The 13,013-nt window shown below is 37.6% G+C and overlaps 1 protein-coding gene and 1 pseudogene across 1 annotated transcript in view; both read left to right on the plus strand.

Moving 5' to 3' along the window:
- The window catches only part of UGGT2 (UDP-glucose glycoprotein glucosyltransferase 2), a 205,275-nt gene extending 193,860 nt beyond the window's left edge, over nt 1-11,415 (plus strand). Inside the window, exon 39 of the mRNA XM_069467087.1 lies at nt 11,183-11,415. Coding sequence (XP_069323188.1) covers nt 11,183-11,205 — 23 coding nt within the window. The 3' untranslated portion in view covers nt 11,206-11,415. The remainder of the gene's footprint in view (nt 1-11,182) is intronic.
- LOC138382864 (ATM interactor pseudogene) lies at nt 6,430-8,782 on the plus strand (annotated as a pseudogene).
- Nucleotides 11,416-13,013: the final 1,598 nt, after the last annotated feature.

Genomic DNA, 13,013 nt, shown 5'->3' on the forward strand with positions numbered 1-13,013 from the left:
ATGCAAAAATCCTCAATAAAATCCTAGCAAATCGAATTCAGCTGCTCATCATAAAATAATCCATCATGACCAAGTGGGCTTCATCCCAGAGATGCACGGATGGTTCAACATATGCAAATTCATAAATGTAATTCACCACATAAACAGAAGTGAAAACAAAGATCATATGATCCTCTCAATAGATGCAGAAAAAGCATTTGACAAAATTCAGAATTGCACCCTTTTATGATAAGAACGCTTAACAAAATAGGCGTAGATGGGACTTACCTCAAAATGATAAAAACCATATACAACAAATCCACATCATGCTGAACAAAAAAAAGTGAAAGCATTCCTGCTGAGAGTGGAACCAGACAAGGTTGCCCTCTATCACCACTTCTATTCAACACAGTGCTGAAGTCCTAGTCAGAGCAATCAGACAAGAGAAGGAAATCCAGGGCATCCAAATGGGGGCAGAAGAGGTCAAACTATTACTCTTTGCTGATGATATAATCTTATATCTAGAAAACCCCAAAGATTCTGCCAAGAGACTCCTGGAATTGATAAATAAGCTCAGCAAAGTCTCAAGTCACGTAATCAATGCAAGCAAGTCAGTAGCATTCATATATACCAACAACAGTCAAACTGAGAACCAAATCAAAGACTGAATACCTTTCACAATAGCAACAAAGAAAATAAAACACCTAGGAATATATTTAACTAAGGAGGTGAAAGACCTCTACAGGGAGAACTATGAAACACTAAGGAAAGAAATTACAGAGGATGTAAACAGACCGAAAACCATACCCTGTTCATGGATCAGCAGAATCAACATTGTTAAAATGTCTGTACTACCCAAAGTGATCAACAGATTCAATGCAATCCCTATTAAAATACCAACATCATTTTTTGCAGATCTAGAAAAAATAAACCAACGCTTCATATGAAACCAGAGAAGACCTCTCATAGCTAAAGCAACTTTATAGTATGTTTTAATATCAAGTAGGGCTTGCTTCCCCTCATTGCTCTTCTTTTTTTGTTTCTTGTGTATTCTTGTTTATTTTTCCATATAAGCCTTAGAATCAGCTTACCTCATTTCAGAAAATTTTCTGGTTTATTGTAGGGAGAGGGGTGGAGTGAGCAGAGGGAGGATTACATTAATTAGTTAGCTTGGGAGAATTGACATCTTCATGAAAACTGTCATCTTCCTGTCTCAGAACACACTCTTTCTATATGTTTAAGTTCAGTTTTGTGTTTGTCAAGACTCATAACATTTTAATCATACAGGTTTTATATATATTTTTTAAGCTCATTTCTGGGTATTTTGTCTTTTTGATACTAGTATAAACAGAATTTTTCTCTTCCAATGTGGTTTCTGGTGGTTGCTTGTACATAAAAAAAAAAACTATTGTTTTCTGTGCATGGATTTTTATTTTTCATGAACTTACTGAATTTTTACATTGTTTATAGTAATGTTTCAGCTTATCCCCTTGGGTTTAAGGGGATACATACATCTTATCCACAAATAAATTTGGTTTTTCCTTTTCCTTTCTAATCCTTGTACCTTACGTTGCTTTTTCTTATCTAATTGCATTAGGTGATACATCTAATATAATGTTAACTCAGGGGTAGTGGTAGGCCTCTTTTTCCTCACTTTGGCTGGCTGACCTTTTGTGTTTATTTATTATATAAAGTAAGATAGTAGCTTGGTATTAAAGAAAAATATCTTTTATCATGTTGAGAAAGTAACCATTAATTCCTATTTTAATGTTTTTATAAAAAAATCAGTTGAATTAGTTACATTTTAGCACCATCCTCTTTAACAGAAATGTGGCCATATAATTTTTTAACTTGGATTATTAATATTATAAACTATATATATTAATAGACTATATATATTAATAAACTATATATATTAATAGATTTCTTAATATTGAATCCTTAGGCCTAATATTGAATCATCCTTGTATTTATAAAATAAACTCCACTTGGGGATAACTTGTTATTCTTTGTATGTGCTGGTGGAGTCTTGTTTCTAATATGTAAATATTTTTCATCAATATTGAATGCTAATTTAAATGGTTGCTAACGTGTAGAAATACAATTAATTTTTGTACATTATCCTGCCCTGTAGCTTTGCTATATTCCCTTATTAATTCTAGTAGTGTTCTTTGGATTTTCTTCATAACAGATCATATTGTAGTTGTTGAGGTCATAGAATTGTCTTCATAATGAATCATGTTTTCAGCAAATAAAAATAGTTTTACTTCTTCTTTTATAATCTTGGTGTGTTTTATTTATTGTTGCACTGGACTGGTGAGGACCTCCCAGTTGAGGTCACACACCCTTGCCTGTTTTTCATCTTAGGTGGAAGACATTTAGTTTTAGAACATAATGTATAATGTCAGCTTTAGGTTTTTGTAGATACCCTTTATCAGATTGAATAAGCTGCCTTTTACTCCTGGTTTAGTGGGAGTTGTTATGAATTGACAATGGAGTATATCAAATGCTTTTTCTGCATCTGTTGAAATATCATATGGTTTTATGATCTTTTAGATAATATAATGATCATACTGGTTGATATTACAATGTTGAATCAACCTTGCATTCCTGAGATAAAGTTCACTTGGTCATGATGTAGGATCCTTTTTATATATTGCTGGTTTTGATTTCCTGAAACTTTATTAAAGATTTTTACATCTATATTCATGAAGATATTGATTGATAATTTTCTTTTTCTTAATGTCTTTGTCTGGTCTTGATGTCAGAGTAATGCTCATCTAATAGAGTGAGTGGGGAAATATTTCCCCCTTTTTTTATTTCTGGAAAAATTTGTGTAAAATTGGTTTTATTTCTTCCTTAAGTATTAGGTGGAATTCCCCAGCGAAGCCATCTGAACCTGGAGTTACCTTGGTTGGAAGCTTTTTAACTATGATTTTCTCTGTTATGTTTAGTTTTTAATTGCATTGATTTCTATTCTGATCTTTATTACTTTTTTCCTTTGGCTGATTTTGGGATTAATTTCCCCTATTCCCCCAGTTTCTTAAGGTAGAAACATATATCACAGATTCTAGATCTTTCATCTTTTCTAAAATCAGCATTGAATTCTAAAATTTCTCTTTAGGTACTGCTTCAGCTGTATTCCACACATTTTGATATGTTGTGCTTTCATTTTAATTTTTTTCTGTGCCCTTTTCTTTAACACATTATTTACATGCATATTTTAAAATTTCACAGTACTTGATGATTTTCCAGATATCTTTCTAATTTGATTTCTACTTTAATTCCATTTCATCAGAGAACATAACTCTGTATGATTTTAATCACTGTAAATTTGACAGCCTGTTTTATGGCCTTGACTATGGTCTATCTTGATGAATGTTTCATGTGAAAAGAGTTTTTATTCTACTGTTGTTGGATGAATTGGTCTATAAATGTCAATTATGTTAAGTTAGTCGCCCGTGGTATTGGAGTCTTCTATATCAGCAGTCCCCAACCTTTTTGGCACCAGGGACTGTTTTCATGGAAGACAATTTTTCCATGGACTGAGAAGGTGGAAGATGGTTTGGGAATGATTCAAGTGTGTTACATGTATTGTGCACTTTATGTCTATTATTCCATTGTAATATATAATGAAATAATTATACAACTCACTGTGGGTTGGGGCCCCCTGCTCTATATCTTTATTGATGTTTTTGTCTGCTTATTCTATCAATTACTACCAGAGAAGTACTGAAATATCTCACTATTTCTGTTTCTTCTTTTAGTTCTATCAGTTTTTGCTTAATGTTATCCGAAGCTCTATTTTTAGGTCCATACGTACTTTAGATTGTTATGTCTCCTTGATAGATTGAGCCCTTTAGCATTATAAAATATCCCTCCTCATCCCTTTATAAGGGATATATATTTGGTATTCCTTGGTCTGAAGACTGTTTTATCTGACATTTATATAGTTCCTCAAGATTTCATTTTTTTATGTTTGCATGGTATTTTTTTTTTTTACTCTTTTACTTATAATCTATCTGTTTTTATATTTAGAATGGGTTTCTTGCAGATAGCAATTGGCTGGGTACTGTTTTTATCTAATCTTAAAATCTCTACTTTTCACTGTGGTATTTACACCAAGCTAGGCAAACTACAGTCTGTGGCTTAAATCCATCCCACTGTTTGTTTTTGTATAGTCCCTAAGAGTAGTTTTTACATTTTTAAAAGAATATTTCATGGTATATGAAAATTATATGATATTTAAATTTCTAGTGTTTCTGAAATTTTATTGGAACACAGATCTGCTCATTCATTTATGTACTGTCCTAGGCTATTTTTGAGCAACAGTAGCAGTTGAGTAGTTTTGATGGAAATCATACAGTGCACAAAACCAAAAATATTTATTTTCTGTCTCTTTACAGAGAGTTTTCCAACCGTTCATTTAAAACATTACATTTACTATAGTTAGGACTATGATGGGATTTAAATAAACCATTTGCTATTTTTCTGTTTGACCTGTGTTCTTTATTCTTTTTATTTTCTTCTTTTCCTGCCTTCTTTTGGGTTTTTTCCTTCAAATTCCATTTTTCTCCACTATTATTTCACTAGCCGTACTTCTTTTATTTTTTTAATAAAGTTGCTCTACAGTTTTAATATTATACCACTTTACATAGAGTGTAAGAGCCTTCCAAAGTTATACTTCCATTTCTTCCTCCTTTCCTTTATGCTGTTGTTGTAATGCATTTTACTTCTATATGTATGACAAACCACACATGTTGTTACTATTTGTGCTTTAAACAATTATCTTTTATTAACAGCTTTATTAAGAGAACTGATATACAATACAATTCACCCATTTGAAGTGTACAGTTCAGTGGCTGTTAGTATATTCAGAATTGTGCATCCATCACCACCGTCAATTTTAGAACATTTTCATTACCCTATGAAGAAGTCCTATACCCTTTAGCCATCAGTCCCCAATTTCCTTATCTCCCCACCCTAGGCACTAATCTGTTAATACTAATTACTACTAATCTACTTCTGTCTCTACAGATTTGCCTAGATTTCACATAGATGAAATTATGCAGTATCATACTTCATGACTGATATATTTCACTTACCATTATGTTGTTAATAAAAGATATTCCTACTGTGAATATCTGTATACAGGTTTTTGTGTGGACATGTTTTCATTTGCCTTGGGTATATACTTAGCAGTGGAATCACTGGGTCGTATGGTAACTCTATGTTTAACCATTTGAGGAACTGTCAGCCTTTTCCAAAATAGCTAGCCAGATTATTTTACATTCCCACCAAAAGTGTATGCAGGTTGTAGTTTTCTCTACATCCTTGTAAACACTTATGTCTTTTGATTATAAATATCAGAGTGGGTGTGAAGTAGTATATCATTGTGGTTTTGATTTGCATTTCCCTGATGGCAAATGATGTTCACCATCTTATTGTGTGTTTATTGGCAGTACCTATACCTTCTCTGGAGAAATATCTATTGAGACCCTTTGTCTATGTTTAAACTGTATTGTCTGTTGTTTAGTTGTAAGAGTTCTTTATATATTATAGATATAAGTACCTTATCAGACACGTGATTTACAAAATTTTCTCCTGTTTTTTAGGTTATCTTTTCATTTTCTTGATGGTGTCCTTTGCATCAGAAAAGTTTCAATTTTGATGATGCTCAGTTTATTTTTTGCTTCCATTGCTTGTGCTTTTGGTACTGTGGTGAAGACACTGTGGTTAAATTAACCCTTAGAAAATGTGGGTTTAAGCTCGTGGGTCCACTTATACGTGAATTTTTTTTCAATAAATATATTGGAAAATTTTTTGCAGATTTGTATCAGTGTGGAAAAACTCACAGACAAACCATACTGCCTAGAAATATTTTTTTAATTAAAAAGCTAGGTATTTTATGAATACATTGATGAGTGCATAAAATATATGTAGATACTAATTTATCATTTACTATGATAAATATACATAAATCTATTATAAAAAGTTAAAATCTATCAAAATTTATGCACACAGACTGTACATGGTACCATTCTCAGTAGAGAGAAATGTAAATGTAAAGATACAGTATTAAATCATAACTGCAGGCCAGGCGCAGTGGCTCACGCCTGTAATTCTAACATTCCGGGAGGCCGAGGTGGGAAGATTGCTTGAGGTGAGGAGTTTGAGGACAGCCTAAGCAAAAGTGAGACCCCATCTCTACTAAAAAATAGAAAAATTAGCCCAGCATTGTAGTGCGCACTTGTAGTCCCAGCTACTCGGGAGGCTGAGGCAGGAGGATCGCCTGAGCCAAGGAGTTTGAGGTTGCTGTGAGCTAGGCTGATGCCACGGCACTCTAGCCTGGGCAACAGAACAAGACTCTCTCAAAAAAAAAATAAAATAGGCTGGCGGCCGTGCAGGAGCCATGGCAGCCTCAGCAGCACGTCAGGTCCCCCAGCTGTCCCGGCGGCCACGAGGGAAGGCGCCGCTGCCTCGGGCCCGTGGGAGCCCCCGGGAGTCCGGCTGAGGGGCAGCCGCCCCATGGCCCCAGCGCCACTGGGAACTCATCCAGCTGTTGGTGGGTGAGCTGTCCCCGGCCATGCGGGGGACACAACATCTTGTGCACCATGCGCGGCTGCGGCAGAATCCTGCCCAGCAGCCAGGCGCTCAACATGCACCCGGTCAAGAGCCACCGCCTACAAGACAGCATAGTAAATTCAACAGTAAGAAAAGATTTGAAAACTGTACCGACATTCTTCTGTTGTCCAATTGAAGGATGCCCAAGAGGCCCTGACAGATCATTTTCTCAATTTTCTCTCTAAAACATCACTTTATGAAAATGCACGCTAAGAACCAGCATAAATGTAGTAGGTGCAGCAATTCGTATGGTACAAAGTGGGACTTAAAGAAGCATGCGGGGGACTTCGGCAAGACCTCCAGTGCACGTGTGGCTGTCCCTATGCTAGCAGAACCGCATTGCAGTCCCACATCCATGGAACTGACCATGAGATCCCTGCAGAACACAGGGATCCGCCTAGTAAGAAAAGGAAAATGGAAAACTGCCTGCAAAACCAGAAGTTGTCAGATAAGACGGTTGAATCATTGAGCAACCAACCAATCCCTAGACCAGACAATCAAGAACTGGAAGCTTCAGAAATAAACCTAGTAGCACCTTTCGAAGATTCTTGTGGGCTCTAATGCCAGAAAGTAGATGCTTGCAACACCTCCAAGATATCCTGAGAAGTGGCTTTTACCAAAGCCCAAAGTGGTGCAGTTTTCTCCTATGCCTGTGTTTGTGCCTGCAGCCAGCTCCTCAGCCCAGCCCGTGGTGTTAGGTATCAATCAGGGCTCTGCCCCCAGCGCTGTGCACTTAACCGCCCTTGTTAATAGGAACCCTGATCCTCGGCCTAGATTCAGGGGCTTACTCTCTTAAGGAGAGCCCACCTCTTTCCAAAACTGAGCCAGTTAGTACAGGTGTTCAAGTGACCTTGGGTCAAAGTCCATCCACTCCTTTACAAGAACTTGGGAACACGTCTCAAAAGAACAGCATTTCATGGCCGGGCGCGGTGGCTCACGCCTGTAATCCTAGCACTCTGGGAGGCCGAGGTGGGCGGATCGTTTGAGCTCAGGAGTTCGAGACCAGCCTGAGCAAGAGCGAGACCCCATCTCTACTAAAAATAGAAAGAAATTATATGGACAGCTAAAAATATATAGAGAAAAAATTAGCCAGGCATGGTGGTGCATGCCTGTAGTCCCAGCTACTCGGGAGGCTGAGACAGGAGGATCGCTTGAGCTCAGGAGTTTGAGGTTGCTGTGAGCTAGGCTGACGCCACGGCACTCACTCTAGCCTGGGCAACAGAGTGAGACTCTGTCTCAAAAAAAAAAAAGAACAGCATTTCTTCAATCAGTGTACAGACAGATCTGTCTTATGCCTCACAAAACTTTATGCCCTCAACACAGTGGACTATCTCTGATTCCTCTTTGTCATCTTGTTCCCAGACTGATTTGTCATTTGATTCTCAAGTGTCCCTTCCCATTAGTGTTCACACTCAAACGTTTTTGCCCAGCTCTAAGGTAACTTCATCTATTGCTGCTCAGACTGCTGCGTTTACAGATGCTTGTTTCCAGTCAGGTGGGGTCTCCAGAGAAACTCAAACCAGTGGGATGCAAAGTACGACAGATGACCATATACAGGTGGACCAAGCTGGAATGTGCGGAGACATTTTTGAGAGTGTTCATTCATCATACAGTGTTGCTACAGACAAGATTATAAGCAGCAGTTTAGTAGCAGAGACAGTAACTCATGGTTTGTTGCCTCAGAATGACCCTAGGACTTTTAAATCAAGATATTGAGAAATCTGCACCAATTATAAACTTCAGTGCACAGAATAGTATGCTTCCTTCACAGAACATGACAGATAATCAGACCCAAACCATGGATTTATTAAATGATTTAGAAAACATCTTGTCAGATAATCTGCCTGGTCAGACGTTGGGTTATCATAGTCTTTTGTCTGACACAAATCCTGGACCTGACACCTAGCCTCCATCTGGCCCAACCCAGAATCCCAGAATAGATTCTGATATCAGAGTTCTTTTCAGCTTTAAATATGCAGACTCAAACTTAAGAGAGTGAACTTAGCACCATGAACACTGAACCAGACTTGGAATCACTGGACATAGAGACCCAAATCGACTTCTTACAGACACCTCTGCTCAGTCCTATGGATGTAGCGGAAATTCTAACTTCTTAGGTTACCTTTCCACTCTGTTGGTTGTATTCTTTCATGCACCAAATTTTTTAGGTTTAAGGTAGTCCCATCTGTCTTTCACTTTTGTTGCTTATGCTTTTGGTGTCATATGCAAGAAGTCATTGCCAAGTCCAGTGTCAGGAATATTTTTCCCTGTTTTTCTTCTAGGTGTTTTATAAGTTTAGGTCTTACATTTAGGTCTTTAATCTATTTTGAGTTAAGTTTTGTATGTGGTGTAAGATAAGGGTCTAACTTTATTCTTTTGCATGTGGATATCCAGTTTGCCCAGCACCATTTGTTGAAGAGACTGTCATTTCCCCACTGAATGTTCTTAGTATCCTGTCAAAGATGAGTTGATCATATACACAGGGATTTATTTCTATATTCTCTGTTCCATTGGTCTTTTTGTCTGTCTTTATGCCAGCACCACACTGTTTTGATTACTGTACCTTTGTAATTTGTTATAAAATCAGGAAGTGTGAGTCCTCCAACTTTGTTCTTTTTCAAAATTGTTTTCAGCATGCCTTATGATTCTATATGAATTTTAGGATTTTTTTTCCATTTCTACAAAAAAATTGGGATTTTGATAGGGATTGTGTTGAATCTATACATCTTAACAATATTAAATCTTCTAGTCCATAAACATAGAATGTCTTTCCATTTATTTGTCTTTTTTGTTCAGCATTTTTTTGTAGTTTTCAATGTACAAGTATTTTACCTTCTCAGCTAGGTTTATTCCTAATTATTTTGTTCCTTTTGATGCTATTCTAAATGGAACTTTTTAATACTGTACATTATATTGTTTTTATATTTTTATGTTCTCTTGTATATTTTTTTTCTTCCATCTGTGTTCTAGGAAAATTCTTTGACTTTATCTTCAATCTTCCTATTGATGTATTGTAGAGGGGTAAATACTTCTTAATTTCCAACAGATCTTTCTTTTACCTGCTAGCTTCTTTTTAATTTTAGTTTGTTCTTATGTTTTCATTGACTTTTCAAAAATCTCTTGAAAATACTAATTAGAATTATTTTAAGTATCAATTTGGTTCTCTTGGTTACCTTTGTTTCCTTAGGGTGAGTTATTTTGTGTATTCATCTTGGTCCTTTTCTTTCGTTATTGGTCTTCCTCAAATACCTGGAGATCTTTGGCTGTTTATATATATTTTAATGTGAAAGATTAGATTGATCAAGTCAAATAACTCATGGGTTTCCTCTGCCTTGGTGTAAATGTGTTTATTTTTCCAGTAGGCTTCTTTCCTGAATGGGAGGGTTAATTAGTAGCTCTGGGCACATGGGCATGGTGTATAGCTGGCAGGCTTGCCTCTAAATGTATGGGCATGGAACAGATCAAAGCCTATCCCACACAGCACCCCAAAAGCCCAAATAAGGGTGCTTTACTCAAGAGCATAGACACCCATATAAAAATCTCTTTCTCTCCCACCCTTTCTCTCTGTCTCTCTCTCTCTCTCTCAGTAGATTGTTCCACTTTTTTTCAAGAATAGACTTCTACTCTTTATATGGGAATAAATACCAGGGTGTCGGTGTCTCTCTGGGATGCAGAAGAGTGAGAGTTGGGTATTGACAGGCACAGCTTTCCCACAGACAGTCCTTCACTTCATTGCTTCGCTGCTGACTCGCCACCTCCTGGTGTTCACTGTTGGGAGGCTCTGCCAGGCTCCTCCAGCAGGAAAGCCAACTTGTCTTAGCTGTATATTCTGGGATGACATTGTTTTAGGTATCTGTATATCCCCATTGCCCATTGCTAGAAATTCATTGGTAACTCTGCCCCAACAACCATTTCCATCATTCTCATTATTGTATTGTTTTTGCCTTTTATATCTATTATCTTTCTGGTGGAATTTAGTGAAGAGAGAAACATAATCTGCCATCTTGAATTGTGGAACAGGATACATTTAAATTGTATTTTAATTAATTTCTCCCTGAAAATAATTGTTTTGAGTTCTCAGTGCTCTTAAATCAGTTAATATGTGACCAGAAGAAACCATTTTGTTCTCTAAGAGTCTTCATTCGAATTGCTGTCACATTCGTGCAGCACTCATGTCCTGAGTACTCTGTCCTCCCATCTTAGAAGACGACTATAAATGTCTTCTGCTGTTTGTTGTTCCATTACATCTGTTAGTATTCTTCTGGGCCTCCATCTGCCGGGCAGGGTGCTATATCCTAGAGATGACAAAGAAAAATAAGTTATGCTCCTTGTCCTCAGACTCATGGGAGCTCACATTCTAGGAGGGTAAAAAGACAAGTAGTAGTTATGATACAGTATGATACCAAAAGGTACAAAGAGCTAATCTCACATTGGATGATGAAGCATATAGGTACTGAACTACCTAACAAAAGGATCCTAGTCAACACTGGTGCTTTTTCTATATCCCATACTTCAGTGACGCTTAAGCTAATTTTATATTGAAGATTTTAAGAACTAAATAAGCTTTTCTCTCCTACAGTTTTGACACATGATGAATTCTAGGACTGGTTTATATGAAACAGAAGGTGAAAGTATGACAAGAAATCTACCGTCTGCTGGGAATTGTGGAACCACTGCTAAGACTGTGTGGATATTTCATTAAGATCAGTGACAGATTCTTCAATTTTAAAAATCTTAATTATTTAAAATACATGTACTTAATGTATTGAATAAATTTAAGTTATATAAGAAATTACCGTGGAGTATTTAAAACTGTGTTCCTTTTTTCCTGATTGCTTAAAAAACACTGGGTTTTCACCAGTTAAAGTTTGGTGTTTTGCCAGATAGCCCAGTAGAAGGAACCTGGCTGGCTGGTCAAACCATCTGCATCCTTTTATATCCAGCTTTATGTGCACCTATATTTCCTTATTCACAAAACACATTTAAAATTAGAGAAACGTACTTTGTGTTTTTTCCTTCTAAGGAAAAAAAAAAGACTTACGGTTATCTCTGAATAATAAAAAACAAATTAAGCCCATTTATACCTTAACTATTGTTTTAAAATGAAAGTAATACTGCACTGTAATCATTTATTTCTCTTAAACCATATGACGTTTTAATCCTATGCTGTATTTGTATTTTTTAATGTTTCTAATTTTATTTCATAAAATGATATTCATGGATATATGAGGTATATGTGTATTCTTTTAAATAAGGGACTGGGTTCCTTACTGCTAATTTGGCATAGCAAAAAAATTTAGAAAGGACTGGGTACTTTTATAGAAACTAAATTAAGGATGCAAACGGTTTGTTTTCCTGTTGTATATTAATAATAGATGAATAAGAATATTAATTGCTTAAAAACTATCCCAACTATTCTAGAATCATAAGATCTCAGAACTAGAGGAGACCCCAATGTCATTTGGACCCCATCCCCTGAAGAGTAATTCAGTAGGTCTAAAGTGAGCTTGGGAAATCATGATTGTCTAAAAAGCTCTCCAGGTGCTTCGGTTGATGAGTGAAGTTTGAGAAACATTAAATAGAGTCCAGTCCGCAGCCAGTGGGCCAGCCCCCCTTGCAAGGCCCTGTCAAGTGGAGCCCCAGGCCGTCTGGGAAACCTCTGGGCTGCCAGGGGAACTCTCTACCTCTACAGACGGCCTCTGCACACTGTCGGTCATCAGCCAGAAGCTGTCTGCTGGCAGTCCCTGCTCTTACTCCTCTGAGTTCTTCAGAACAAGGCTACTCCGTCTGTATTTGACAGCACAGCCCATAGAGTGTTTGAAAATAACTACTCTTTCCTCCGGCAGCTCCGTCATTCTTGATAAGATCACCCACCTTTCCCTCCTCTGGCCATCCTCCCTCCATTACTTGTGTTTGTGAGAAAATGGAGTGTTCTAGTTGTGGCCTACTCTGGTGGAACTGGGTTATTCCCGTGGGTTCAGAGGAGCCTCTGGAGAGCTCTCAGAGGCTGGAGCGCTAAGGTGTCCTGGGGTGGCCAAAGCCATGGTGCTCTCTGGCGCCCTCCGCTCGGCAGTCGGCTGTAGTGCTGCAGCTCGGCGAGAGGCTCTAGGGTTCCAGGTCAGGCCGGCTGCTCCACCCAGCTACCCAGGGGTCCGCGGTGGTGGCTGGGGCAGAAGCCATCATTGACTGTAAGATGGTACTTTGCTTTCCTTTATGAGAATGTTGTGGGGAGAAGGATCAGCTGGGCAGAGACACCTGATTCCCACCCTTGTTGCTAGTCGTCTCCAGTGTTGTGGATTCCGTATTTCATAGGGTGTAAGCTAAAATGGCAGAACAACGTAAACATAGTCTCGACGGCTCCCCTCCCTGTTTGTATCTTGTGATTTGAATGGCTGATGGATGTGTCTCAT

Source organism: Eulemur rufifrons, chromosome 4 (genome assembly GCF_041146395.1).
Source record: "Eulemur rufifrons isolate Redbay chromosome 4, OSU_ERuf_1, whole genome shotgun sequence".
NCBI classification, from domain to species: Eukaryota; Metazoa; Chordata; class Mammalia; order Primates; family Lemuridae; genus Eulemur; species Eulemur rufifrons.